General features: G+C 31.1%; 1 protein-coding gene across 1 annotated transcript in view; it reads right to left on the bottom strand.

The window, feature by feature from the left end:
- LOC124374413 (lutropin-choriogonadotropic hormone receptor-like) overlaps positions 1-26,389 on the bottom strand; it is a 123,890-nt gene that overhangs the window by 27,609 nt on the left and 69,892 nt on the right. The window contains exons 3-9 of the mRNA XM_046832631.1: positions 18,605-18,805; positions 17,621-17,692; positions 14,385-14,459; positions 13,730-13,807; positions 9,973-10,047; positions 6,066-6,131; positions 4,488-4,556 (exon numbers count right to left, since the gene is read on the bottom strand). Coding sequence (XP_046688587.1) covers positions 4,488-4,556; positions 6,066-6,131; positions 9,973-10,047; positions 13,730-13,807; positions 14,385-14,459; positions 17,621-17,692; positions 18,605-18,805 — 636 coding nt within the window. The remainder of the gene's footprint in view (positions 1-4,487; positions 4,557-6,065; positions 6,132-9,972; positions 10,048-13,729; positions 13,808-14,384; positions 14,460-17,620; positions 17,693-18,604; positions 18,806-26,389) is intronic.

Below are 26,389 nucleotides of genomic sequence, written 5' to 3' on the forward strand. Positions count from 1 at the left end.
ACTGATATTTATATTTTATTCCTAATCAGTCGTCTATTATATTCTTCACTTTCGCTTTGCATTAATTATCGCCTTGTAATTATATTAATAGTTTATAGGAAAGAAATGCACAAACATAAAATTCCAAACACTACTGATTAACTCCTCACGAATTGGATTTACATGGAACTCTGTACACATTTACGTCTTAGTGTTCGATAAGTTTTAAGAATTTCACTGCTAAACTCGGAAGTCCGCCAATATATAGTTTGTAGATATTTTAATTACAATCTAATTACAACTAGAGTTCTAACACATATAAATTATAATTAGGGTTCCACGTGAGTGCTACAGAAGAGGTTCCTTTGATGTTTTCAGACTAGTCACGTGAACCCAACACTCTTTATAAATTTTCGATAACAATGCTTGAAATATGGATTCAAAATTGAAAACGCTTGTTTAAAATTATGAATGCAATAATGCTTGATAATATCTACATGAGATAGCGTGGAGGAGTGAAGAGTTAAGGTGCAAAAACGGTGATTCATTCCAATGGCACAGATTTAAGCGATGTTTGGGAACAGGTCGACACAACGTAGGTTACTGCTAGCCCTACAACCGGAACCACAACGGGCCTCCTTGTTGATATAATTTACTGTGAATTTCAGTGATCTTTCCCACATTTTAAATTTGCAAAGCTTCTTTGCCAATTTTTAAAAGTTTCCTTTTAACTTTAGTTTCATTTTGCCCGTCTCCATGAGCTTCATACTTGTCCGAGAATAGCATACGGAACACAGGCTGCACAGGCAATACTGACACAAAGTGGGAGCATTTATAAATTGGTCTTAAAGTCCAGCGTTCGTGGTTCACCCCTGTATTACAAGATGAGAAAGTAGTACTATACTGGAAAAGTTTACATGATAATGGATGATATAAGCGGAATCTAACTGTGACAGAATTTCAGTAAATCTGTTGTTAGCAGTCAACATCTCCAACAAAACTTCAGTTGACTGACGTCTACAAACATTCGGCTCCTCCGTCGCTCCGCTTCAGCAACTTCCATTTCCGTCAGTGATGGCTGACATTTCCGAGGTGTCACAGTCAGCTAATATTACATTATGATAAAACTAGAGACTTTAACTTTTGCACGCTTAAACAAAATAAAGGGAGCTCCATATTTGTGTGCTATGTTAGAGTCCGGGAACATCAGTTAGTATGTAAACAATACTATAGTAAAGTTTAGAAACTACACCCATGACTTAAACATGGAGCATCAACTGGTGATAAAATATAACTGTGTAGTAAGCACTCAAACGAAACAGAGAAATTCCACCCCCATACAGTGATAATAATCGTAAAATAAAATGTAGCCAAACTCACGAAACAGTTTTTATTTTTTCAAGAGTTGGATCTTGCTCTTAGACTACAAAGTGTTGACGTTTTACTACCAATGTTCTTCTTTGAGAAAAAGCTCAAAGTTTGTGGATTGGCAAGAAACTGTGTAAACAAATTCCATTTAAAACACAATTACAAACTTCGACCACTAATGCGTTTTTGAGATTGCCAGCAAAACGTATCGTCACTATAATTACATATATAATTAATCAATTATTAATATATCTTTTATAGTTTAAGAAAAATATATGGAGGTTATTGTATATGTTATTCGTTTTAGGGTAATGTTTAGTAGAAGCAGGGCTAAGAATTTCATTATCAAACACAATGAAAACATTTAAGTATATTGTCTTGTACGTGTTGTAAGTATACGTTGTACGTATTAGATGAAATTTTGAAGGACTCGACACATTTAACAGCTGAACTCTTTGGGGGTATTCCAACCAATCGCATTGAGAGTCAGTGATTTGATTAGCTCAAAAAACAAATAATGCATCACCGGATGTCTAGATAAGTATCACAAAATATTTGGCAAGTTTTAAATGTTGATCTTTCACAATAATACTCCTAAATTACGTTACGATATCATTTTTTCAGTGACATTTGCTACTTTGGCTAATGCCAATCAATTGTTTATTCAGTATTATGCACTGAATGTGTCTTGGAATTTGCAGCCATAGTTCATCTCTTGTCTATCCAAGCAGGAGAAACAAAGACATGTATGTAATACGTGATATAAAATTATAAATGATAAAATTATTATAAAATTATATCATACTACATTTGTGTTTACACATAATTCAGCTATCGATTTCTTATCAAAAATTTTCTTGATCCTATCAGCCAAATCATTTGTATTGTGTATAAAAATATATGACCCGCTATGAAATACAGTAGTTCTCATTAAATATGTCAGAAGAAATGGGTAGGATTTGTTTCAACTTAACCTAGCCTAATGTCTCAACCATTCAAACGAATCAAGTCTAAAATTCAAGTTCAACTTAAAGGGCCTACATTAAGATTAAGCTCAAGATACAGCATATGAACTTGGGCCTGCAGCTAATCTAATTAGGTTATTACATCATTTCGCTACAGTCACTTAACTCTATCGTCGTTGCCGTTTGCCTGCGACGAGTAATTTCCTGCTGTCCCGACCACAGGAACTATATTTTCTGCGTTCTTATGGCCTCATCCTAAACGCTTTTTAAGTACGCAAATCTCGACTTGCTCATTATAGAATTATTAGTTTATAGAGGAAGGCAAAAATAATGTTTAGTAAAGCAAAACTACTCTCACTAAGTATTTACTATTTAAATCAACTTAAATTTTAAAAATACGTGTTTAAATTCGTAGCCTTTATGTTCCAGAGATTATTCGATAGTAACTCCACATTCTTATTGCTACATGAAACTTTTCGTAAGAATTTCAATAATACATAAATGAACCCTAGTATTTTTATTGTGTGATTCGAAGTGGTGAAAAGTTGTGACGAATTCAGATTTATATTGGCTGATTGACGTTTGTTTCATATTTTAAAAGCAATTTTTCGATAAAAAAAATCGCATATCGAATAATTGTATTTGTTTTTATAAATTTTAACCGAATATAAATATCAAATAACAGTCTATATCGAAGTCACAAAAATGTTTTGAAAGTAAATCACGTGATATTATATTTAAAATATTAACCTAAATTGAATATGGTGGATTGAAGTTGGTCACAAAAATTCCAAATACAAAAAAATGATTAAAACATTATTTTCTTTAATCATACAGTTTTTAATAAATGTCTATTACGTTTTTCCATACATTTTATAAAATATGTGAGTACATATTGTATGAGCACATCTACTTATTATACTTATTTTGTTCTTTTTATATTGACTAACTTTAAAGTACTGGTTTTCATCACTAGGATCAAAGAGGGTTGTTTTAGATGCTCAATCTTGATATAAGAACGAGACGAATATAAGGTCGGAAATACTAACAACGTTTATCATACGCAAAACAAAATTAAAACTTACACGTTTAATTTTATTTTTATTACAATATAAATCAACACAATACTACTATTAAACTTAAAAACAGTAACATTTAGTACACTGAAAAACTGGAGTTGTGCTCCATGTGATTTTTTTTCAGATTAGTGTTATAAGGTATCGAAAAAAGCACTTAATGGACCAAATTAAGTATCAAAAACCGCTCTTGTTTTTAATGTACTAAACATTTTTATTTAAATTCTCATGGTCAATAATCATTCTATAAATTAGTTACCAACCTATTTATAAAATTATAATTGTAAAAAAATAGTCTTTACACAAATTTAAAAGTGTATAGTATGATAACATTTTTCCTGTTGGGCTATTTATGCATGTATATACGACATTAGTGTAAAGTATTTATTTTCTTATCAAGTCAGAAAAACAATATATATATATATATATATATATATACAGAGTTATTTATATCTATTATATATATATATATATATATATATATATATATATATATGTATATATATATATATTCAAATAGGTCTATTACGTGTATATTTGTAGTCTTAATACTGTAGTCAAAAACTTTACTATTTATTGAGTACAAAAGACCAAATAGATACTAAACGAAGTTTTTTTTTTCTTTTTTATAGACGTGCAGTGCTGAAACTAAACTGAATCAAAACATAAATTTAGAGTTTCCTCATCCGCAGTTCGTCTAAAATTATTTTACAGGAATACGGATTTATTACCACACAGAACAGTGGAAGTTAGTCCAAGCTGTCGGCTGATGTGTTTACTTCCAAAAGTGACGTTGGCCAAACAAAGTGATGTGTTTTTGTACCCAGCTGAATCAACGAATGTCAACTCAATAAAAAAAGTTATATGTGGAACATCTGTACAATTTGAGTAATTAACTTTTCTTTGTACCCAACTGAAATCTGTTATGGCAATTTTTCATATACATTGGCTTTGAAATGCGTTTCATGCTAATGCAAGATAACTAAATACGTTTTTTTCAAAGTTCTATATATGTTACATACAGTATTTTTTATTTTGTGAATTAGTTATAGCACATTGCCTACTTTTCATGTTCAATACATCTCAAATGAGTACTTACACTGTGGCAATCTGAGATTGGTTAAAGGCACCTTTTTCCACTTCCGTTATCGCGTTGTAGTTCAGTACCCTATAAATGAATCAAAAGTAAAACCCATGTTATGTTTAACAAAATAACATTTTTAACAAACATTTAATATAAGGAAAACTCCTTTATAACAAATAATAATTCGCAACAAATGTATAATTCACTTATCATGAGTCAAAATAGTAACAAATTTCTTTTCTTCTAATCCATATTAATTTATAAAATATGGTCAAACTAATAACACTGCTGAATAAAACTGCTCTATATAGTTTGTTTATTTGAGATTTATTTAATATATACTATTGGCATTAAGGTTTTGTAGCATGCTAGTCTTTGTGGGATATATAAATGTCAGTGTGCACGTTTAATATGCGTTTAATACAGTTGGACAAACCTATCTCTTTCTACCTCTTTCATAGTACAAAAATAATAAAATTAATTACTCTGGAATTTAAATGTTTTTCATAAGCTAACAGTATGCAGTTTCTTGTATCTGTGAAACAAAATCATAACGGCTGAATCTGTCAGCATCAAACATGCATTACCAAACAGTCATGGTTAGAATGTTGTATCAATAAGTTAAAAGGGGTTCAAAGTAACTCCTTACTACATTGCCATTACCTTACTAAAATACTGCTACTTACGTAAATTTACTAGCTGAATATAGAAACATACTATGTAGTCTTACCATTCGACCATAATATTTCATGCATTTACTTTATGTTCATCTTTAAGGTGAGTTCAACACCTTTGTATTTAAATGAAACAATACACAAGAAAACCACAACAATTACAAAATCACAAACAAAATGTTTAAATGTTTGTGAAAAACGTCCCAATATTGAATCCTTGTTGTAATAAGGGACTTGATTAAACTCTCACCATAGCTTAGTTAAATTCTCTTAAGTCGTATCCAGCAAATAGAATAAATAATTAAGATATTAAACTAGAGAGAATCCAATCTATGTCTACTTCCAGTAATCCCTCCATTGTTCTAAACCATTGTGAAAATCAATAAACATTATTGGTCTGAGTATAAGTTACGAAATACAAGGGCTTAGTAAAAGTCCACAGGGATATTTTCTAAATAACTACAGTTTAACAGTCTGCCTCATTGTTTCATATAAACACTATAATTCCTCATACAGTCAAGACCTACATATGACTAATATTACCGTAAAACAGTACACAAAAATCCTCTCTCTATACTTTTAATCCAAATTGCTCAATATATCTAAGAGCAAAATACATTAGATGAATAATGAAACACAAATCATTTTCAGTTGCGGAAGAGGTTTTTGTATACTAATCTTTAAAACTATTTGGAATGTTAGCAGCATAACACAAAGTTTAGGACAGTTTGGATTCATGGCTACATAATAATGGAATATTTGAGTACATTTTCCTAAATTTCTGTCAAATGTGTAACGACTACTTTTTTTAATTTATCAAACAGTAACTAAACTTTTGTGCTACCCGAAATACGAATTAAGGTCTGTTAACATGAAAACAGTTAAATCTAAATTGAATATAAATCTAAATAAATCTTACAAAGACTCGGCACGAATTTGGACACAGTCAGTGGTGAGCTTTTGTATCTGATTGTTTTCCAGATCTCTGTAAACAAACAATCCTTTAGTTGTTAAAACATCGTATATTTACACTCCAACTGTCGACTCTCTCACTATCTCTGAAACACACAAATAAACGTACAGACTAGAAATACACTTAGACAATTTGAGTTGACTTGTGAAAACATAGTATTACTACAATATGGTGTTTGAAAAAAGGACTAATCGCATTGAAAATTGCATAGATACTGCATAGATTGTATACATGCTTCGATTGACATTAAATGTGATATTTGTAAACGTATTCTTATACAATACAATAAATTCCTTGTCATAGTTTAATCTATGAACTTAATAACGTTTGTTGACAATGTTCGATACACCTTAACCTAACTTCACGTTTCTTGAAATCCGTATTGATTGCCCGAATTGAGAAAAACTAAGAATACGCCAATTTTATTGCTTGTATAAAAATATAATATCTGTTAAAATGTATTAGCTTGTAGATGAATCTTTTTAAGATTTTACTTCTTTAAATTGGTATTGGTAAGATTTTACTCCTTTAAATTGCGCTGCAAAGTCATCATCACTCTTATATGGCCAATTCTTATGGAAAAAGAGTTCCCTTAACTACTTGGTTTATTTTCTGTTTTCAAGATTTAAAATAACTTAATTGATATATTTATAAATAACTAAATAAGATTAATTAAGCTAAAACCTTTGCTCTCGTATTATGCATAATGTATTAACTTCACAAAGACAGTTTTATGAAAGATTAACTATAATAACATATTATACAACTGATTAAGTACAGTATTAAGGTATAATACAAAACTAATCATATAAATTGCATTTATTTCCATATTTATTGCATATGTAGGCTATAATATATTTTTGAGTTTAGAGGTAAGAGAATTCACAGGTTGGGGATGTTGGGCAAGATAATTGAACATTAGTTTCAAGATACTATTGTGTGTTTAGGAATTCAAAAACTAGTTACTGTAAAAATTAGCCATAGTAAACTAACCAATTTTGTATATACTAGCCTATGATTATAATCTAATATGGAGCCAGACATCTTAAAGCTCCATGGGTTTTAATCAATTTGCGTGGAATTGCGAGCCTTTGGATTTCGGAATTCAAGAAACTAGGAATATTTTTCAAAACAACTATGTGCTCAATTGTTTTGAATACTTAGATTTATCTTAGACCCAATTCTTTGCACCAAATGTGCATCTGAAACTCAAATAGTAATAGAGTAAATTTAAACGAATAAAGTAGGTTCCCGGAAACAAACAACAATTAACATGAGTGATACCATCCTTTCATGGATGTATACGTTCATTAAATATTGGTATAGATTTTCTTTAATGTTATACTATCGTGGTTGGTCGCTGAAACATGGTAGGTGCCTTTGTACAAATTATATGCTCGTATTTCAATCTGCTTAGGTGTCTTTGAACATATGTATACATATGAAATTCTAAATTTTGTTGTATACAGCGGTTCCCAAACTTTCTTGGTGCCGTACCACCTAACATATTTCCACACCCTTATGTACCACTGATAAAATATATAAAACTGTAAAAAATGTTTTTTTTTGAATTTTTATTTTATTATATTTGCGTTTGCGGTTTATGAAATACCTAGTACAATTTAGCACTTGACTCGAAGCCTTTTAGATATAGACATGTAAGATATTTGTCAGTTCTCTAAAAAAAGACCGAATATACTACATGGAATAAATTGTAATCAATATAAAAGGAAATTAAACATGTAGCACCTAGGGAAGAACATTATAAGGTAAGCTTATTGGATCACATGCTGGTGCTGGATAATCCAATATTACTAGAAGCTTTGCGAGCGATGGCGTAATATACAGTAAATATGAATTAAATCAATAATGCATACGTAAATATAAATCGTATTATAACATTTCACTACTGTTTGATTAATTTTTAATCTAATTGTTTTACATGTGAAAACTATGCCCCTGCTCAGTATACTCGTCATAATAATATAAACTTTACTTTTGGCCATACTGTTTAGCACGTCGACCTCAAGATTACAATATATTTCTTTCATATTTCTTAACAGCATGTTAGAATATACCGTTTTTTTCCAGATTTTATGTACACTAAAGGGATCTTGGAAACTATAAGTGATACAGCAAAGATTAAATAAACAAAGTTATGCGTAATAACAAGACCAACAAACTAATGTGGTTAAGTTAATTATAGGTTGCGTCGTTCACTCGCTGTGCTCAAAACTTAAAACACTGTTTTTAGTCAAAATTTTTAAACTGCCACAGCTTTCTTATTAGTACCTATAATGGAACGTTTTCTTACATACAATTTACATGAAATTTCTTTTAGTTTTTAAATGTTTTAATGAAACCGTTTTCAAAATCAAAAAGCAGGAGGTGTAGGTTTTGAGTCAAGTTTTTAATGCAACGAACCATGTTTTACTTAATAAAAAGAAAGCAGATATTTTACCAATTTATAAAATAATATACAGGGTTAAAAAGTCCCCCCTCTATTTTGTTTTAAAGTTTATGGAAGGAGATATCCTCTAGGTTGTGGTTCAATTTGGAAAGGAAATTTCATTTTGTGGTTTGGAAAATTTTTTTGTGGCTCCCCAAAATTTTGGCGCAAATCAAAAATTTTTAATGTAAACCCCTCGCAAGTGAACCCTCATTTTTGAAGAGCATAAAAAACTTAAAAAATTGTAAAAACCTACAGATCGCTATATCTTTCCCATCCAAATTAATTGCCAGAGTTACCAGAACAATATTTTTAATAACTTACCACGTTGCCAAGTCAAATAAACGTTCCAACTGATGTCCTCCTACTATTTAGCAGTGAGACAAGCGTAGGGAGAGCTCCTCTCACGTTTTGATAAGTCTGAAGTGGTATTTGTTTGCAAGCCTCAACAATCCTGTTTCTTAAAACTGGCGTTTTGTAAATTATGAATTTAATGTGACCCCATAGAAATCATTCCATGGGTGAGAACGCGCAGGCTATTTTATTAGACCATCCCTACCAATACACTGAAGCAGGTAGTTCGGTTCCCAGGAAATGTCCCCTACAGCACGGTGAAAATGTGCTGGGCACTATCCTACTGGTAATAAACGATGTCTGCATCATATTCATAATCATTTTCCCTATTAAGTGTAGTTATATGGGGAAAATTGATTCTTGTAACATTTGCAAATACAGTTCACCATTGATTACCATTAATTAAAAATGGTCCTAAAACGTGATTCCCACAATTATTTAAGTATTAAAAGAAAGAATGACTAAGCTATTCAAAATCAATAACTGTAATAACAATAAAAAACACACAAACAGGAACCACACTGGTGATGATTTAATGATACCACTGGATTGTAAAAATCCACCGGATAATAATCACTCTAAAAGTATGAGCTTTTATGACGAGATAGAAACAAAGAAAGGACTAGTTTGTTCTAAACCGTAGTTCGAACCGTTAAGTGTCATCTTTAGAGATAATGTGTTCGTAACAATAGATGATGTCCATACTAACGCCTGCAAAATTATCTACGCAATCCTCAAGATAATTTCTGTGGTCCCCAGAGTATACTTTCTGCACTAATTTGATCATGCACTTTTCGACGCTATTCCACTAAATTACTTTTCGACTGTAAATTAATCATAATTATAAAATTTTATTTTAACTGTAATAAATTGTTACGCTAAAACACTTAAAATACGTTTCGCTACTAATCCGAGTTCACGCTATAAGACCGTCTGTCTCTTTAGCTCTGAAACTCCATTCCCTTGGCAACAAAAACATTTTAGAACAATATTTGGTTATAATCTATTTCATAATTATTACTAATTACATAGAGAATGATTTATACTTACACCATTATTAGGGCGGCAGCTGTAGTTAATTGGCTGAAGTTTGGAACAAATTTTAGTCCTGTATTAATGATTCGTCTGAAACATAATTGAACATTTTTAACATGTCCAGGATAACATATACGAGTATTATAACTATGTTATGCTATAATTAGCATATGTCTTCTGTATGTTGTACTCGCTAGCAATCTATGGCGCGCTTTAGACTCCATGTCTTATACTATCTTTATCACCATCCATCCAGTCATCCATTTTGTATAATTATTATTGCTGATACTTTTTACGTGAACTCGTATTGCTCTATGTTACATGTTTGTATGTAAGGAAAGCTCGCTGCCTGAAAATACTCCATATAATGTCGTCACTTGTTTTTTACAAATTTTGAGACTAGATCCATTATAATTGTTACGAATGAAATAAATGTAGTTGTAAAATATAAAGGGAAGCATTACAATATTTAAATATTTTGCTCAAAAATACATTTTTAGCTGGATCAGTTAATTTGTTCACTTTTAAAAGATTAATATTCTGAATAGCTCTTGAACTCATGAACAATAAAAAAATTAATACTCAATCCTGACTCACAAAAGTAGTTATTTAAATAAAACTATGCAGTAATACTATGGTGTAACGATAACGTTACACCATTAAATTATAAAATAAATTACAGAATTATGCAGCCAATCTGTTGTCCACTTTTAAATCACTTGTTAATATTTGCAGTTGCAGATTATCAAAGAAAGCAAGACTTTGTAAGGACTAATATTAGATTCATATATGGCATATCGACTTACTTTCAACATGAAAATTTAACTTTAAATTATAATTCTTATTAACTAATTCATTAACTTCTTATTCTAGCTTCATATTTGTTAAAAACTGTTAAATTATGAAATAAATTTTTAATTACAAACAGTTTTAATTTAATTGTAAATCCTTTTACAATCGCAATCTAAATATTATGTACTTTATATAGACCAGCCGTAACACCATGCTGCATCGGAACATACATATTCTGTCTACTTTGCAAGTTAAACCTGTGTCGCTGTCCGTTCTGCATCTAAAAAAGTGACTGGAAACATATGGTTGTTTATTATACGAGTAGCACTACCTTTAGCTCACTATTACCTTTATAGTGAGCTACTTTCTTTTGATGTTCACTGAAGTATTTTTTGTAATTAAGGCCATTCTTAACGTGGATGACTGACATAAATTAGATTCGAGTATCTTGTCAAACAGAATTAAAAAGAGCTACTGACACCAATACTTTTAAATCCTCTTTAATATCACTCCGGGATACTCAAATACTGTCACAGTTATTCTTGTTCTGATGGACATAGAGCCGTTTGTATAAATCACTCATAGATTTCTGTGAGCAGCTTATAAAATCTCTTTGAGCAGTATTTCCTTTTCAGATAATTTAGGATTATGTCGCTACTGAACGTCAAAGGTATATTTATATTTGGATCTTTGGCTATTTTATGCAACATATAACATCTTAGTCAGTGTTATTACTTTTTGTTAACAATACAATTTAGATATATTAAACCTCGTAGTTATCTGCATAATGCCACTGTTAAGTGGTAAACTAGTGAAGCCAAATATTTGTGCTCAATTTGTGATATTTAAAAGTTAATCAAAACGACGTGAAAGTAATGTTACACATTATGTAACATGTAACGATGGCAAATTTACAAAATACTTTGAAACAATCTCTTGCCAGTGGCAAACTTTAAAAATAACACATTAATGATAAATACGTGAAACATTGATTCTTGTGTAAGGCTACTACAAGATGACACAGAACTTCTTGTGGCGTGGCAGTTTGTACTGTCTTGGATAATAAAAGTTAATTATAACCAAAATAAATGTTATGAACGTTTATAAATACGACTGTAGTGTTTATACTATCAATCAAAAGAAATCATCTGACGTAAAATTTAATAGTCACAGAGTTGGCACTCTTGCCAGATCGTCGAGTGTTAAAATGTTTCACGTTTCTATTTATATCCCTTTACTCCAGTCTGTCCCAAATGTGAACTCTACGTCTGGTAACTTGGTTTAAAAAAACGTGATATTTGAGTCAGACACTCTGGACGTGCTTCACCCGATCGCAAATACGTTTGATTGCCTCAGTTTCAATATTTGTTATTCAACTACTGCATATTAAATAATACTGCAAATAATATGGACTCAAATGAGCCTAGGATACAACTTTATGAGTAATACTATAGAACGGAAAGATGGAATAACAAATAAAACGACGTTATCGATAAGACGGGGACGAAAATTTAAATCAATAACAGAGCCAGTCAATAAATTCGCTTCGTGATCTCTGGGGCATTTGTGATCCGTGAACAGTTTTTATCTGTTACTGATAGGTATTATTTCAATGAATCCTTTTCTTCCGTCACCATCACCGCAGGGTTACGTAGCCCACTTACTAGGGTTTGTTTCAGCTCATTCGTTAAATAGTTCATGTTTATGTGTTTTTCACACTTTAATTGTTTTCAGTTTCTTATTTACGTTATAGATATTTTCAACTTCAAATATCACTAACTATTGCTTTGTTGATAAAAAATATTTTCCCTATCAATAACGTAGTTTTATTCGTTATAAGGTTCCTCGGGCTATATTATTTCCTGTTACAGCCTCAAATAACACGTTTCTGTTGTTATTGAAGGTAAGGTAGTCAATTAAACTTTTATCGAAAATTAATTAAATAAGCACACTGCACAAATCAATTGATCTTTACGTATTGACGTAAACGATCTAAATCAATTATAAGTATTCTGCACCTACTTTGAAACTGATTTAATATATTTGCGAGTTTTATAAAGTTGGACCGATTGCACTGGATGTACTCCATATAGATGGAATTTAAACATGCAGCAACGAGGGAAGAACATTATGAGGCGAGCTTATTGGATCACATGCTGGTGCGCGTAATCCAATATTATTAGAAACCTCGCGAGCGATGGTGTGGCGCGGCGTACAGTAAATATGAATTATATCAGTAACGTTTATGCAAATACAAATCATGCTAAAATTAAATTGCTGTTTGATTAATTTTTAATCGAATTGATTTAAACTGTTGGAAATATATTGAGAGTTTTCATTGCTCCGCATACAATTTCCATCGAACTGAATTCACATCAATCATTTCAGTTATTTTTACAGTTACTGAATATTGCATGACCATACTTTGTTTTGGGTTTCAAAAAGACTTTTAAGGCCATAGGTCACTAGATAGAGATGGATTTCTATAGTGACCTGATGTTTGCAGCACTAAACCACCTGTCACGTTAATTATGTTATGCTAAATAATATGTAAGCTTGAAATTAATAAATCATCCATCTATTGAAAAAGTTCTCTTTTTTCTCCGCAGGGGGAAGTGTTTTAGGTATTAACAAGATCCTTTGACGTTTGGAGCCCATATTCTAAAAGGAATTCCTTGATTTTCGCAACATTTAAAATAAACAAGAATACACCGATCTGTTAAATTTTACTTTAAATAATATACTTGCATTTGAAGATCTGGAGTATAATGGATTATCTCCTTTATACGTTTTACTGCGATTGTAGCATTATCGTACAGTCAAACATAGTGTAAAATTATTTAGGGAAAGATGACGATTGCCTTACTATTCCTTGTTTCATCAATATCCGCTTATCTCTTCAAAAATACTAATATAAATAGAGTTTAAAAAATCATTGCAGTATGCAAAAGAATACTTCTGTAACTGTCGTGTAACTTACAGTATCTTGAGTTGAGGCAGAGAGACGTTAAACACTGCTGGCAACACCTGCACGAGAGCTGGAGCGTTGTAAATATATCTGGAACATCACATTGTATATTCTCATCTTGGTTACGAAGTACAATGGCTTTCGATAAAGGATGAAAAAATTATTGCAGATTTATATTATCTTACGATTTCTCAGTCATTATAGTTCATAAGAAAAACCTATAAAATATTTAAAATAAAGAGCAGACCTTTTTGAGGGAACTTTGGGAATCTAAACAAGTAAAATCTTGGCAGACAATTTCAAGATCAATTGAAATTCGTAAGTTTAGAATTCAAAGTCTTTTGTTAACCACTCCCTCCTCCTTTCAGCTATTTAAAGAGCCTTTCGCTAGTGGCATTTATTTACCATATAAGTCAAGGTGGCGCAATAGACTAGCGCCAACAGCACTTTCAGACAGATACATCCACTACACATACGAAATTCAGTAAATAAATGTAGTGAAACTAACTGTTCAGTGATATGGTGTTTCAACTTATTAAAGCTGTATAAAAGTTTGATTTACATAATATTAATGATAACTATAAAATATATCACGTTTACTATATTTTCATTTTTAGTAAAAACTAATTCATATTTGCATGTATACTCACTATTAATGTATACTTACATAGTTTGCAGGTACATCATATTTAAGAATATTCCAGGCTCCAGCAGGTGTAAATGTTGGACGTTCATTACAGTACTGAAACAAAAATTAGATATATAGTATATATTCATTGGATTTTGACAGGTATTTTAAATTTTATACAACATTCCTCGACATGCATTACTTGAAATCGATGCTTTATAAAACAAGTATTGCACAAAGTTGTTATACATGATTTATAAAGTATGTGATAAATCATTTTTTTTTTATTAACAGTTGGTTTATCTAGTGTTGGATTTGAGACAAATTTGAAATGATTTCTTATTAACTGAGGAAACATAAATCTCATTGAAAGTTACTAACTTAAGATAGAATGTGTTCACGAATCAAATCATGAGATTTTGTTCACTTTAGGGATAAATTTTTAAGTACTTTAACTTTTTTTTATTTTTCCTTAATGCAGTACTTTATATCAGAATTTTAAAACGGTAATTATTATTAGACTAGATAACTAAGTTGGTTTTGCATTAATGTACCGATTCCAGCTCTAAAATGTTTTAAGATATTAACAGTATTTTTCAGTTTATAAAGATACATACGCTTAGTGTCATTGTTAACTGTACATGTTTATCAAATAGTAACTTATTAGATATAAAACACGATGTTACGATATATCTTTGTCTAATACAGGTGCAAAACCTAAGAAATTGCGTGCGAAGCCGCGGGTTACTGCTGTAAATATATAAGAAGCACTTATAAGCATGCTAAGATAAAAAGAAAGGAAAAGGACAAAACATGTTTGCAGATTCTAACATTAGGCTACATTTAGCGTTACAATCATTTATATTCTACCAACCTTTAGAAAATCATATATTTATTTTATATTCTCCATGTTCTCAACATAAATTTTTCTTGTATGTCAATACATTCTCTGTTTTATTCAGGTAACCTTTAAGTCATTATCAAAAAAAGGAGAATGAGGAACCTGTTTTGCTGTGATTATTTCACTATTAGAACCAATTAGTCTCTTAGTTGCTACATAAAATATTAAAGTACGAGTATATAAAGTTCAAATAAATATAGATGTTCTACTTTGCAGGCATGTGCTGTATACACTTTATTACACTTATTGTTTTCACTTTCACCGAGTTATATAAATATATCGTGATTATTGTGTTTGTGTTGTATTCAGTTCAAGAGAGATTTATGTCTTATAATCAATCCAAACCCAAATTTCAAACGACCTAAATTTCAGTCAAGAGAAAATCAGGATTCGACCTTTAATGTAGTAGTTATTGTTTATGAAGAATAGCTTAGTGTTGTTAATATACGTATACACGCAATTTTGTTACCAGAGGAAATCCGGTATACTAAACTCTCTTCAATAGGTTTTTGTAGTATAGAAGTTTTACATAGTAAGTTTACAATAGAAGGTGTAATATTCTAGGATTAATAAAGTCGTATTATAAGGTGAGCTCATTCGTTTCAATTTCGTGTTATCATTTTACCGTTTACTATTACGGAAGCTCCTGGAAAAACAAATTTAACTCCATGTAGCAAAAGTGTGTAGTGCTCATGATTTTACTTTTGGATTGGATATGCCGTTTAATTATGAGACCAAAAGATTCCTATTACACAACACAATGTGAAAATATAGATTTGGAATATCAGAGAACCGAACTACGTTCCGGTTGGTTTCTAGGAATTTACGTTAGAGGTTCAGCTCGAATTCCCAAAAACTACTTATAACCGCAAAATAACTGTAGCAACTTAATGTAAAAATGTAAACGTTTGATTACACCCCAGCCTGTATGTTTAGAAAAAAAAGAAAGAAAGAAATTTATTTCTCAAACAACACCTTACATACATACATACATTTAATAAGTATATCGTGAGAAATATTTAATCCTCCAAGGTTTAGTAATATTCTGTTTCCATTTCTTTCTACGTTGGCAATCTACAAGCGCGATATTCAAATGATTCAATTTACTGATTTATTACTAAAACTAAGAGATTTCCTAAAAGTAAGGATCATGAAATTACTCCATGTAGTTGGAGTAATCGAGTTCTGAGACCAAAATATCTTTTGGACCTTTATTCTAAATATTTAAGATAAATCTTCCTGATAGATTTTAGGATCTATTTTCAGTATTAACTTGCATTAGAGTATGTAAAACATTCGTGCCAACATGTCTCATGTGGTAGCAAAAAGGGGTTTGTTTAAAAATACCTTGGCCATAGAATGTATGTTAATCAAATAAAACTAATCTTCAATGTTTAGGTAGCATTTTGTGTGTAAATCAATATATTGTTCAAAACGTTAGTATGGGCAACATAAGTAGTTGAATAAGCTAGCTTCTGGCTCAAATCCTTAAAACCAAATGAAATTTTTTTGTCTTTAAAATCCAAGACATGCCCTAAATGTCCTAATCTGTCATGAAGGGTCAGATATTGGATTCGTGGTGGCATCTCTGTAATGTCGCATCCTCTTGTTGCGACAAATTAGATTCTGTTTCAATAACGTTTCCTTCAGAGAGTAAAAACCTTGCGGTTGCTTTACAAGTATTTCCAATTGTTCCCTTTCAAAATATTTAAATTTATTTACATATACCCATCTTTTCATATAATTTTAAAGCACAAGCGTTATTTGAAAGTGTTAATAGGCTCGTTAGACTTTAATACTAAATCAAACCATTCATAGAGAAGGATCAAATTTCCTAGAATTTTTAAAACGTTATGAGTTTAACAGCTTATGCAATTACGGTGAACTAATATTTTAGTTAATGTCTTTCAGGTTATTTATTACAATATTACATTAGGTATATTATATAATACGCCATACATCGGGTATTGCTAACAGGAGTTGTGTGTATAATTTCGGGCATTTCAAATATTGTCATTATGGGAGACATTCCAGGTCTTTTACCTTTAAGGTTTTCTGCAGACAAATTTGAGTTCCACTTTCTATTAAATAACAAGTAGCTTAATTAAATATCCATTCACTTTATGAATAACGAAACGTTCTACCAACTATAAAATAAAAATCCTCTGAATTTGTGCCTACCTTAGGTAAAATTTACCTAAAAAGTTATTTTGTAAAAATGGTATGTTATTTCATTGCATTTCGATATAAATCAAAGATTGTCTGAAGTAAAATTCGACGCATATGACGTTTCAGACTGTATGGTTCATTCTCCTCCTCTAATCTACAGCAACACTACACAAGACAGTTAGGTTGAAGAAGTGTACATACTTACAACTCTCGCAGCTCCCTGTACGGCTGTAGAGAGTCCGCTTGAAGGACAGATATCCCGGCATCGGTGATTGTCCTGGAATACCACAGAAAATTAATTGAGAGCTTCGTTTTCACTTATTTGTCTTTTACCTGATGGATTTTAAATTGTTTGATTTGGTTTTACTAATACAACCTTAAATCTATGTGATCTATTTACTATCCACACATGTAAGCTATATAAACATATATAGTTTGGTTTGTATCACATCGCCTGCTAAAAGAAAATATAGAAGTCAAATCGACGTGTAAATATATTGAATATACCCAGAAGCAACCAAGGATCGTCGGTGTCGTGGAAGATGGACATCAAACTCCATTATACAGTATCCCTTTCACAAACGGTTCAATCACAAGACAGCCACGTGACTTAGCTACAGATCAACAGAATTTGTATTTTCTTCATTTACAAGATATGGAAGAAAAATACGAGTCTATTACTTCATACTATCTTGTGTTAATTATTAAAATTTAGATTTTCATCCAAAGTTATATAGCGTAACGTAGTTTATAAAATACTGAAAATAAGCATTTTAGGTATATGTTTTTTTTATATTTAGTGTTTCTTTAGAACATTCTTAAAATGTCCAACAAAGATTGGCTTTTATTGACATTAAACACCTTGTATGATCGGGCTGGAAATAAGGATTATTTCTGAATGAATCCATTATTTCATAATAACAAAACGTTGCATTCAACAGGTTTTGGTGATGTGCGTATTAATCTTTTAAAACCTACAAAGACACTCGAAATCATTTCTTTCACAACGCACTCAGGTATAGACTATGAGTAAATTGTTTATATGAGTAGAATTTATCTCTGAATTAAACTGCAGAAAAAACTGTCATTAATCGGACTCCAAATGTGTTGGAATGTAGCAAATGAACAGTTTATTAGAAAGAAAGAAGCAATAAAAAACACACAACATTCAATACTGAAGAATGCTTACAGTTTCCTGAGTGACCACGTCAGGTTATTGGGAACTTCTAGGAAAATGTCTCCGTAGCAAAGACTTCCTGGCATTAGTTCTGGATCAGTTCCGTTCCAGCAACGGCATGAGCCGGTGTGTGCCAGGTGCTCCTTGACATCCCAGCACTCCACACAGACAGCCATAGCCAACAATAACGCCATCATTCCTTGCAACGACATTCTGTGGACAGAGAGAACACTTTTGAGACCATTACACGAAAACTATATATCTTCTTTTGGTGAATGTATTGGAGAGTGTACGAGAACTATCGCTAGTAAGTCATTTGTAGCAGCCGTCAACAGACGTTCGTGTCAGGACGTTCTTATAAATATCTTCACTCAAATTTTAATACTCTGGGATGGATGAAAGTTTGTTGTACGATTTAACGTACAATAATATATTGTCAACTTCACCCAGGCCAGAGTATGGTTCGGGCTGGAGTCCTGAAACTGAGATGTCATAAGACCCACCCGACTGCTCCGCTTCATTCAAGACATAAGCGCCCGCTCGTCCTCATAACTGTTAATGTTTTATAGATCGGTTTTGTAATTACTAGAACATCCTGGGACCCCACAACTATCGGGCATAATTAAAATATAAATAAGGTTAAATATACAAAAAAATAATCTTTAACAAACTAATAACAGATTATTCGCTCTGTGATAATCAATCAGTGTTGATAAAAACGTGAGAAGTATACAGTCGGACGGTCGGATAGTATGTCGTAGCTAGTGGTAATGGGGGCTGCAGTTTAGCCTGTAATAACACAAGCCATGCTATAAAGCATGGCCTTACTTCAGCACACCATACTATCGTAGCTAACATACTACGAATATATGCAATGGTTTTATTTTAGTGCGGTGCATATGAGTATACTAAATGTTACGTGTATTAATTAGGATTATTTTCTTTTATACACAATGCACTATTACATGGACTATGTGTTATTTTTTTTCAGTTGTAACTATTGATAGAACCCCCACAAATGATCTTGAGACGGGTAATCTCTGAACAGTATACATTTTTGGTATTCTAATTACACAAGGAAACGTGCATTTACGCAACTCCATTTTCGTGTATTTTGCAACATAAAATTATACGAATCGACAGAAAGGTCTGGTTTAAATCAATTTATATTGAGGCTAAACTTGGAATAAATCAACATATTGAACAATTTCTATAAGATATGTCCTCTTTATAGAAGAGGAAACAGCCCCACATGATAAACGTGCGGCTGTTTATTTTATACATCGTAAAAAAATAATAAAATACGTTAGTGATGTAATAAGTCCTATTACGGTATTTTTTTAGCCGAGTACAATAATAAAAACGAGATAACTGATTAACTAGGCTCAAGTCACAATTTTAAGTCAGTGTTTTTTTAATATGTAACAAATTATTAATACCAAAATAATGGTTATATCACTAAAAGATTATGAAAACTGTTATCAAAATATTCAATTCCATTATTTAATAGGCTTCATATAAGTCCAAACAGCTTTACTTAAAACCACAACCCAGTTATCGAGAGCTTAGATTGTACTTTGATTTTGTATCATTCCAATCACTGGAAACTGAGGTTCATCTCTTTACCTAGTGGAATATTTGGCTTCTGAAATCTCTCTGACATTAAAAATCGCATGAAAACCCATCATAGTATTTGCTAGAACCTGGCGAATACGAGCTTCTGGCCTCTAAAATTCTTAAATACTGGGATCAATAGGCCTCAACGATCGCATAATCTTTATAAAAAACATTTTAATTTACTGGCCCTCAAAAATCAATAACTCAAATCGTCCTTTATCTTCTGCATCCTTCTAACTTTTGGGGATCTGCATGAATTTAAATAAAGTTCTTTTTTTGAACTACCTGAAACCAGAATAGTTTAACTCTGAAAGCTCCGCCCTGGAAGCAATTTAATTATCCTTCATCGTCGCACAACTTTATTTTTAATAAACCCCATTTCTCCTGGATTTTTTAATTTGTAGTTTTCACTGGATGCAATGTTCTTCGTTCCAAAACGCCCTACATCTAAAATCGATTAACATGATTCGTCAGCCTGTTATCATTAGGCGCAAATTAGCACATTAATTTGTGATGTAATGGTGGAAACAATCGTTTAATGTGATGCCATATTAGTCATGTTTTTCGCATTTGAGAGTTTATCAACCTTATTTCACACGAGATCGTAAAATTCAATTATTTTTATTTAGCATTTTAATTGTAATTGTGATTTTTACTATTATAAGAAAATCTGTAGTAACTGATTACAAATATAATCATAATTTATTAACAATTTATATTTTCTAAATTGTTCTGTGTTTGCCGTGAAGTGTTTTATTTTAATAGTTAAGAAAACACCCCAAACCCATTTAATTCCAGCAGCTTTCACTAGTTATGAAGATACCATTGAAAGTTACGCTCTTGGCTCGAAAGAGGCTATGTAATTATGCTGCGATAACCCTTGTTCAGTATAATGTTTTTGCAAAGCTATATCCTTGAGTGTCAGGATTCCAACCGTACTGTAATTCTGTACCTCTTTGTTTGATTTATTATCACAATCATAACAAGGTATTCCCAATATTTTAAACTGAAATTTATAAAATTAACAGCTATAATTGTTAATTGTTTGTTGTTAACTGTATCATTCCTGTGCAATCCTGAGGATGTACAATATTAGATACAGTGTGATAGCTTGGATTCGTATCTCATTCATGTCATTCAAAATAGTTTTTCATGATTTTGCATTGTTCAAACGCTATGAAAACTCATAACAGTTAATATATATATATATATATATATATATATATATATATATATATATATATATATATATATAGTAAAATGTCCTCATAATTATTTCTACAAATCCTTACTATACCAACGAAAACTCTAAACAAAATAAAGAAAGATGGAAACTACAAATTGCACAACATCGTATTGCTTTTGCAATATGGACACACATATTTTGTTTTAGTTTATTATATGGCAAATGCACCTCAAATGATGAACAAACAATTTGTTCAATGCCAAGTGTCTAAGGTTAAAATTTTACAGGACGATAAAATCACATCGTTATATTGGAACACAATTATTTACTTTGCAAGTGTTTACTTACCGTTATTTTTAATTCTATACAATATTACAGTAAGTGTATTCAAACGTGCTTATTACAGTGACTAAAATCGCTTGAAAGTTGTATTTGATCAAAACAAATAATTTCAAAAATTCGTAAGTGATGTTCCATTTCAAAAGTGATGTTCGAACTACGAAAGCAGTTATTTACTATAAAAATACAAAAAGTATAGAAGTTAAATTTACTGAAATGTGAAACTAACTACTTCTAATGTTGTGATAAGCACAGTAATGTTACTTCATAAAAGTTCAAAGCAACTCTACTAGGAGCGCTACTATATCTGTAATGTCATCAAGCAGCATAAAGCAAGGCATTTATAACCCACTTCTTCTGTGAACTTATTAGTCCAAAATGGCACTTACGTTATGACATTGCGCGCTTCATCACTTACACGGTTCCCTCTTTGAAACATTATGTCAGAATATAACTTCGGACTTGTCCATGTCATAATTACAACCTCCATTATTCCGTTCGACCAATATCAATTAGTTAGAATGTATAATACCAGTATTACTGTGTATTGAAAAGCTGATATCACAGTTCTCAATGAGCGAACACCGACGTTTACAACGGAAACTTGTTTAAATATTATTGATATATAAATGGCTAATGGCAGAAAAACTCCATCCCTGCAAACTATCTGGTTTTGCTGCTCTTTTTTCTTTCGCCTGCTAAGGGTATCCGGAACCTGTATATTTTATAGCTGCATGCCTCGAGGTCAATCAAAATCATTGGGAGAAACCGATATGCACATCCAAATGAGAGGTAACGTAACTCAGAATGCTGACGTGAATATAGAAATAAAGTTTCATGCAATATTTCAAGCATATAGGTATGTTCAATATTTCAGATATCCTGCAGGCAGTCAGGCAGACAGACACAAATGAAATGTTCCATTCTGTTGAGTGGTATATATTTTCTAACGCACAAACAATAAAACAATTATACCTCTGCACCATATCTGGTCTCACTGATATTACTATTCTCCTCAAACAGAGTTACTGTTATAACCTTGACATTACAGGTAAAACGTCTGGTAGTATTATTCACATACATAATAACCATTGAGAAAATTGTTTTTATCCCAACATGATAAATTACATCCTCATTTTATAACTTTCTTCCAACTTTAGCCCTCTCTCTCTCATAAAACGAGTATAATTTAAGAAAATATTTTGTATTTGCAAGTACATAATTCTTTTAAAAGATAGAACAGATTGACAAACAAGAGAATCTTGTCAACCTGTTTTCACCAAGCTCAAATTATCAAATTAATTTGCGATGTAATCGTGGAAACACTCGTTTAATGTGCTCGGGTAATGTGCATGCTAGGTTGCTATTGAGAGGATGTCTTATTTTACATGACATCGAACTCGTAAAACTCCATTATTTTTATTAAGTATTAATTTTTACTCTTGTAGAAATACTACAAGAGTAAATGTAACCGTACCAGCTACAATACATATTATTCAACAAAATTTTATTTTTTCCGATTCATTAGTGTTTTTTATTTCGTGTGTTTATCTTGTTTTTCCAAAAATTAAAAAAAAAGAAAACTACTGTTTTGTCATTTACAGCCAGGGCAATAATGATTTTTAAGATAAAGAATTGTTTTCAAATAGCCATATTCGTAGACTTGGATCAACGTTTGGATTAGATATCTCAAAATCCCTGTTAATAATAGTGTACTGAAATGACCATACATACTAAATAAAGTAAATGCATCCCTTTTAAATTCCTGTGCTTTTCATAAGATCATAAGTAGAAAGATTAGCACGAATATGTCTGATCATATGATTAGACTTTAAATGAAATCATCAATCTGTTCTATTTCGTACTTGGATGCAGATTTTATTTGATAAAGAGATGTACATCTAATGATACTTTACTAATTGTGACATGATAAACATGGCAACGCACTCCAACAACACTTCTCCTTTCCCTTGTTTCTCTGTTATTCTCTCGAATATTACCTTGATGTTTGACTGTTTTACAAGTTCATCAAGGTTTTTATTCTAAAAGTACCGGACACGCAAAATAATGTGATTTTAACTATGTGCAAATTCTCATAATTATATTTATAACAGCGGTTAATTTTTAAAAGTAAATCCCTCGACTAACATTGAAATTTCTTTAGTGTTATATTTTTAATTAACTATAATGTTTATCTCCGTCCCAAAAGCTAACCAGTTAAGCCCGGAATGAATAAGCGTCTCTCCAAGCTGTGCAATTAAAAAGTTTTTATTTTAAACAATTTAATTGGAGCCATCAATCTATGTTATTTTTCTCGTATAAGTTTTTAAAATACTAGACAAATTGTTCCATGCATGTATGTTCCTACAGGTTTCTATGACCTAGTTGTAAAAAGTTCTACTCCTTAAGTCCCATATATTTTGTACTAAGGTTACAATTACAATGAATTGATGATTATATCACTTCATATTTAGTTAAGTTCAATAGTTAAGTTAAAGAATGAGGTAAAGTTTTTTATGTGTGTTAAACACAAGAATCAAAGGTATACCACGTGTATAAAGCGTTGTTTGAGACAAGAGGAGTTGGAAAATAAAGAAAAATGATTCCAGTGGAAACGGAAAGATTCTAAATTATGTTTTCACAGGATTTATTTGGCTATTCTTTCAACTATTTACTCTATCGATGTAAGTGCACGATAAGTAAAACGCTCATTAAGTGTTATGTGAATTATCCTTCCTGCTTCCAGTTCAAATTTTTCACCAAATAAAAATTACCATAAATACAATTAATTTACTTTAATTTATTTATATCTGAAAACAATTTTTAAAATAAAGGAGAATTGAGTAAGAAAACAGAACTAAGACTTTAAAAGTAAAGTTTCAGATGAATAAGAAAGACCTCTGAATCGTTTTTCTTTTACAGAGACACGTGCTGCTCCTTTCGTAAATATTTGAACGAGTCATTTCAACAAACTGAAAGTGACGTATCAACAATACAATTCTCTAAGAGGATTCCTTGTACATTGTTCGAAACACCTAGAACAAAAGAAACGACAGAAACTTTATTTTGAAACTTACTGAAACAAAACTATTCAGCCTCACAATAAAATGAGTTGTATTGACAATATTTACAAAGATCTAATGGCTTCTTATAAACAATGGATTCCTCTGAAAAGTATTTGAAGAGGAATTAAGTACTTTTCATTTGTGAATAAAATTGGTAATTATAAATCAAACAAATTAATAATACATAAATATTGATAATAATTGTAAGTTTGCGTTTTTATAACATTATTTTAATTATTGCAATATGTGTTTAAGATAAATTAAATTGTCTATATAATTTATTTTTCACTAGCGGACCCGGCGCGCTTCGCTGCGCATTTCAATAAGTTTCCCCGCGGCTTCGCACGCAATTTCCCGTTTAAAACAGTACACTATATTCACTTATTCATTTTCTATCACATTCTAAACATTGCTGAGATAATGATAGTCGTTCCTTCGTGAGCTTCTTGGGCGCATTATGAAGGTATGTACCACATTCCTGATACTTCTGTCAAAAAAAAAAACAACTAAGGTTGATTTTATAACATTCTTTATATTTGTAGCCACAACGTAAGATAGTAATTATGATATCTGCATTGCTCTTCTGATCAAGCATGAGCATGGTTTATATTAAATAAATATTGCAGTTAAAGGTGAATTTTTACGTCAAATTTGAATTGTATTATCTGGATAGCAAAGTCTATGTTTAACAGTGATTGCAGAAACAGTTTAAACAAAAATTTGTCGTTTCTCTTAAGCTTACTCTATGCTTTAAAAACTATAAGTGTAGTAATTAAATTATATATATTTTTTGTCGCATTATATATGTTTACAAAGAACAGCTGATTAAAAATTTGAAAAGACTCTTTCACTTAATAACATATGTTTGCTGCAATGCATTTCTTACGGGTATTTCTGTAACCAGTGGGGCGGAATCCTGAATCGGGAAAGGGATAAAAAGTATCCTATAACCTTCTACAGATCAAGACGAACAAATTAAAAAAAAATTAGGCGAATCCGTCCAGCCGTTTGTGAGTGATGCTGTTTACACACGAACAGTTTCATTTTTATATATATAGATAAACACCTTTGAGTCTGGATGGTTCAAAACACCAATAAACAACAAAAATTTATACCATCACAATATTGTCTTATATTTAACTTGATAGTATTGTAGGGGAAGATAATGTCTTGCCCCTTTAAAGACTTCATTCCCAACATCACTATTCTCTTACTGGAACTCGTATTCATTGTTTTATCTAATTCTTATTCCAAAAATAAACTCATTTCATTTTTATGTGAACATGTTTTCTCCTCATTAATATTAGTTACTCTTAGATTCTTTTCATTTCCTTTCACACCAAACTGATGAATAGGCTATAGGAAGACACTAAAGATTAAAAAAAACACAATTTTTAAGTTAAACTTTTTAATAATTTGAGTGTTTAGAAGTTAATTTAACTGTTTATCACTTAAAACCTCCAGAAATTGTATAGTTCCATTTATCGTTTTGTATTCTGTAATAATTGTGTGGTATTCGGATATCACTAAATTGCAATGTATTACCATCTCTGTATAGTGTATACGAGCATAACAGCTTTTCATTAATTT

The sequence above is a fragment of the Homalodisca vitripennis genome, chromosome 1, assembly GCF_021130785.1.
Source record: "Homalodisca vitripennis isolate AUS2020 chromosome 1, UT_GWSS_2.1, whole genome shotgun sequence".
Taxonomy (NCBI): Eukaryota; Metazoa; Arthropoda; class Insecta; order Hemiptera; family Cicadellidae; genus Homalodisca; species Homalodisca vitripennis.